This window comes from Solanum pennellii, chromosome 2 (genome assembly GCF_001406875.1).
Source record: "Solanum pennellii chromosome 2, SPENNV200".
Classification (NCBI taxonomy): domain Eukaryota; kingdom Viridiplantae; phylum Streptophyta; class Magnoliopsida; order Solanales; family Solanaceae; genus Solanum; species Solanum pennellii.
Window position 1 is genome coordinate 18670902 of NC_028638.1, and position 4964 is coordinate 18675865.

At 36.3% G+C, this 4964-nt stretch overlaps 1 protein-coding gene across 1 annotated transcript in view; it reads left to right on the forward strand.

The window, feature by feature from the left end:
• The window catches only part of LOC107011672 (ferredoxin--NADP reductase, root-type isozyme, chloroplastic), a 6047-nt gene extending 2093 nt beyond the window's left edge, over positions 1-3954 (forward strand). The window contains exons 3-5 of the mRNA XM_015211255.2: positions 1581-1907; positions 2425-2644; positions 3292-3954. Of these exons, the coding sequence (XP_015066741.1) occupies positions 1581-1907; positions 2425-2644; positions 3292-3788 (1044 nt within the window). The 3' untranslated portion in view covers positions 3789-3954. The remainder of the gene's footprint in view (positions 1-1580; positions 1908-2424; positions 2645-3291) is intronic.
• Positions 3955-4964: the final 1010 nt, after the last annotated feature.

Below are 4964 nucleotides of genomic sequence, written 5' to 3' on the forward strand. Positions count from 1 at the left end.
GGGGGGGGGGGGGTTGTGCAAGGGCTGCAGCAGTGAAGGAGTATGATCCGTCGAGCAACACATGGCGCATGAAAATATGCTCTTTGTGTGTTTGTCATTGGATGAAATTGGTGTGAGAACTTTATTTGTGTCTGTTAATGGCGTTACAAGAACCAGCCATGGGTTTTACTTGTGGGTTTGTAGATTTAGGAAGGTTGTGGTATTTTGGGTTTTGCTTCTTGAGAATTGAAGGTGGATAGAAGAGGAGATGAAAAAGTTGTTGAAAAGAGACTGATAGTTACAGGAACATTTTCCCCTTAGATTGTTGCATAGGACTGTAAGTTTAAGTATTTTCTTGAGTTAATGACATGTGTCATGGCAACAGTTGGTGCTTGACATACACTTGTGGGGAAAATATGATCAAACATTGAAGAGGTGTGTAAAAGCTATGGTTGGGAAGAGAATTGGTGTGTAAAGCTTTTCCAGGTGTGTATCAAAGGGATTCTGTACATATGCGGGTGGGGTGGGAGGATATGTATTTAAACAAATGAAGAATATTAGATCTGCGTTTCGGTATCCATTAGTGATTTCCAAGGGTGTAACCTGATTCCTACATATTCACTCAATTCTTTTGTGGATATCAGCTTGTGTATCCTTATTAGTGAAAAAATGCTGATGTCATGTGTTCCATAACTTTTGGCCATCTCTAAGCTGTTAAGTGAAGAATCACTTGAGAAAATATCCTAAAGTTTCTGTCTTTATAAGTAACTTATACATTTTACGTCTGCTTTGTGACCTCGGATCATTTAGATGTTTCCTAGTAAGCTCATTTGTTTTTCATTCTCGGTCCTTTTGTTGCTAATATGTGTATTGGTATATGTATCAGCATGAAAACATCCTTTTACTGGTGGCAAACAGTTTTTAGATTCTTCTTGCTTACTTCTAGTGCATATATCTTTGTTCTAACATTGATTATCATAGACGGTCGATATACTTTTGTAATCTCCGATCATCAACCAAATCCATACCATTATTGTAGAAAGACAATAATGGCTGTGGATTAAAGTTGTTTGATTCCTAAGTTAAAACCTAACCCCTATCTTAAAGGGAAGATGGTTGGTTATCTCCTGAAGGAATTCAAACCTAGGGAGATAGAACTCTTTCCAGTGCATATATCTTTGTTCTAAGAACATGTTTTCCATTTTCATCAGTAAAATAATTATTTGATGGACAATGCAACACGCGCCAAGGTGAGCCATAGAAGTACATGGGCAGCAAGCATTACAATAAAAGGAACAAAACCAGAGAGATGAACTAAACCGTAAAATGAATAAAGAATAATAAATCATGTGAGTCGAAGGATATTAGGAACTGATAATATACTTAATGAGGAAAGAAATATAAAGTAGGATGTGATAGGCGGATAGCTACTTACATCGGTTGATATGTCCACACCTAATTGAACATGTGTTTCCTGATCTAAACGATCACATGTTTTGTCTAGTTCAATGACTGTTTGATAGTGATTTGACTAAACTAAAGAATACTATATAGCAGTTAATGTTTTTATTCCCAAATTGATATGCATTTCATTGTTACAGGCTACAAGCTTAACATTCAGTGATAAATCATGCATTTCTATGCCATCTATCGATCTAAAAGCGACTCGATCCAGAAGCCAATACATTGTTTGTATGTCAGTGCAACATGCTAGCAAAGCCAAGGTTTCAGTTTCACCTTTATCACTTGAAGATGCAACAGAACCACCCTTGAATATCTACAAGCCCAAGGAGCCATACACAGCGACAATTGTCTCTGTCGAAAGGATTGTAGGCCCAAAAGCTCCTGGGGAGACTTGTCATATTGTCATTGATCATGATGGCAACCTTCCTTACTGGGAAGGACAAAGTTATGGTGTCGTTCCTCCTGTAAGTTCTGGTTCTATTTTCCCAATTAATTTATTGCATTGAAAAGCTTTCTTGTTTTGGGCTGAATATACAGGACCAGTTGTATAACATTTTGAATAAAATTTGTGTCCTCTTTACTCTAAACACATCTCCATTTGGTGTACTCAGTTTGAAGGACAACCATGTTCATTGCTGCCACTAATAGGACATTTACCATGAATATTCACTTGCTATTTTTACTACTTCGCGCTTTTGACATCCCAATAGACGGAAGGTGCCCCAATACCTCCAATCTTAGCCCTGGCATGCTTGTATTTTAGCTTCTGCGTTCCAGATGTTTTGGTCATTGATACTATTTCTGTCCGACTATATTTGGTCTGAACCTTAGCCCCCCACCCCCCCTCCTTTTGCGATGCAAAAATTATAAAAAAGTGATCATGATTCTTTTATCCTTCTTTTTTATACCAAGCCTCAGTATGAGCTTCGTATAATTTCTACACCACCGATCTTTCAGAGTCTCACTTTTAACTTCTTTCAGGGTGAAAACCCGAAGAAACCAGGGAGTCCCCACAATGTTCGTCTATATTCAATTGCATCCACCAGATATGGTGACTCTTTTGATGGGAAAACGGCTAGCTTGTGTGTCAGACGAGCTGTCTACTATGATCCTGAGACAGGAAAAGAAGACCCATCCAAAAATGGTGTTTGCAGCAACTTCCTATGCAATGCGAAGCCTGGTGACAAAGTGAAGATCACAGGTGAAATCCAAATAATCCTTTTACAGATGTTATTCAAAGACTTTGCATGGCAACACTACTCGTCTTCCATACATAGCATTTCAATTTGTCATGTCTGATCACATCATTTGCATTTTGGCTTAATGAGTAGTTTTTCCAACACTTAAGTAGAGGGACAAGAAAATGATCTTTGAGGCAGCATACTGTTAAACATGGTCTTGTCAGCCAGAAATTATACTGTCCAGTTGACCCTTTAGGTTATACAGCATAACGGATTAAAGATATTTTCCTTTTCCTTGTGTGCTTCAAATTGCCGGCTGATGTGCATACTTTTTCTCCAAAAAGTGCATTAGTGCTTTGTTCCGTCACTGTCTCATTGAATCTTTTACCTTGACTATCTGATCATATGATGATTCCTTAAATGCCTATTATGTAATGATTTCCTCACAATTATTAACAAAGAGAGTAAATTTTGCCTTCGTTAGTATGTTATAATTTATAAATAAGATACCCTGCTGAGCATTAAGTGTGGTGATGCTTTGCAATCAAACAAGATATTTCATGTGGCTCTTAGATTCTTATAATTTGTTGGTGGGTTGCATATTCATTGGTGAAACACTCCAAGATTCAATTTTTTTTTATTGATCGCCCTTTGGATGTTTTCACAGGTCCTTCTGGTAAGATAATGCTTCTACCTGAAAATAATCCTAATGCCACACACATCATGATTGGAACTGGTACTGGTGTGGCTCCCTTCAGAGGCTACCTTCGTCGTATGTTCATGGAGTCAGTTCCAATGAAGTTTAATGGCCTTGCTTGGCTTTTCCTTGGGGTCGCAAACACTGACAGCCTTCTATACGACGATGAGTTCACCAAGTATCTCAATGACTACCCAGGCAATTTCAGATATGACCGTGCTCTTAGCCGAGAACAAAAGAACAATAAAGGGGGGAAGATGTATGTTCAGGATAAAATTGAGGAATACAGTGATGAGATCTTCAAACTTCTGGATGAAGGGGCCCACATCTATTTCTGCGGGTTGAAGGGTATGATGCCCGGCATCCAGGATACCCTGAAGAGGGTTGCTGAAGAGAGAGGTGAGAGCTGGGAGCAGAAGCTTTCACAACTCAAAAAGAACAAGCAATGGCATGTTGAAGTCTACTAAATAGGAAATTTTAATTGTTGCATTTGTTTGTGATTGTTGATTGTTGTCAACTGAACTTAGCAAGCAGTTAGATGACACATTGTATTGCTAGTTGACATACAAATTGTTCATGTTGCATGGGAAATGAAATAATAACTGTTGCTGCTTGAGGCAGTTTACCTTGCATTGTCTGTATTTCTCTGGTTGGCGTTTTCGTCTGGTGAGCTGCTCTATTGCACTTGAAATTAGTATGAGTTGCTTGTTTTTGCATATATTTCTCCCAATGCTGATGTTAATCAATTGTAGCTGGATTAAAAACCAGGAGGGGGACCAAGATATTACTGGATTGTGTTATCCTCAGAAATGTGGATATGCATTTGGAAAAAGTTAAAATGTCAAGTTTTGAGGTACCCGTTGCACAATTCAACCTTTCTTTGATTTGTGTAATTGGTACACTTGTAGGGAGGAAAATGTTCCAATATTTGGAAGACTACATTTTTTTTAATAAAACAAGTTCAAAATGAGGGGAAAAAAATCCAACAATATCCCCTATAATTAAACTCGGTAAATTTTCATATTCTAAATATACTCAATGATGACATAATTATTTATATCTATTCATATTTCAAACTCTATGTAACATGCTTAATAAAAAGTGGCTAAAAGATTCACATACATAATTTCATTAATAGAAACGAAGTCTTACGTTAAAATTTTGACTCACAACAATAAATATCTAAGAAGACCAACGAAATCATATAAAATTTTAGTGTCGTCTTTTAATGAAAACATGTATTTTTTTTTGTAAATTTACATTTTCGATAAAATTTAAATTATCATAGTCTAAACAATTTTTCACATGCATTAAAATGATTTAGATAGGAAAAAAAAGGAAAATTCAGCGTCTTGTTTCCAAAATTTTGACCAAAAAAAAAGAAGATAATTTTGAAGGAGAAGGTTTAAAGCAAACCTTAATCATTTGTGTGATTATAAATCATCTTATTAAGAGCAAAATGAGAATTATAAATTAAAGTTTTTCTAATATAGAAAAGTAACATTTTTTGTGATAGTCTAAAAAAAAAAGTATGTCACATAAATTGAGATGAAAACTGTATTATGCTAAAATAGAAAGAAAACAATAAGTCAACAAATTGCAGTGACATATGTGGGTTCGAATCCTTATCGAGAACCTATTTT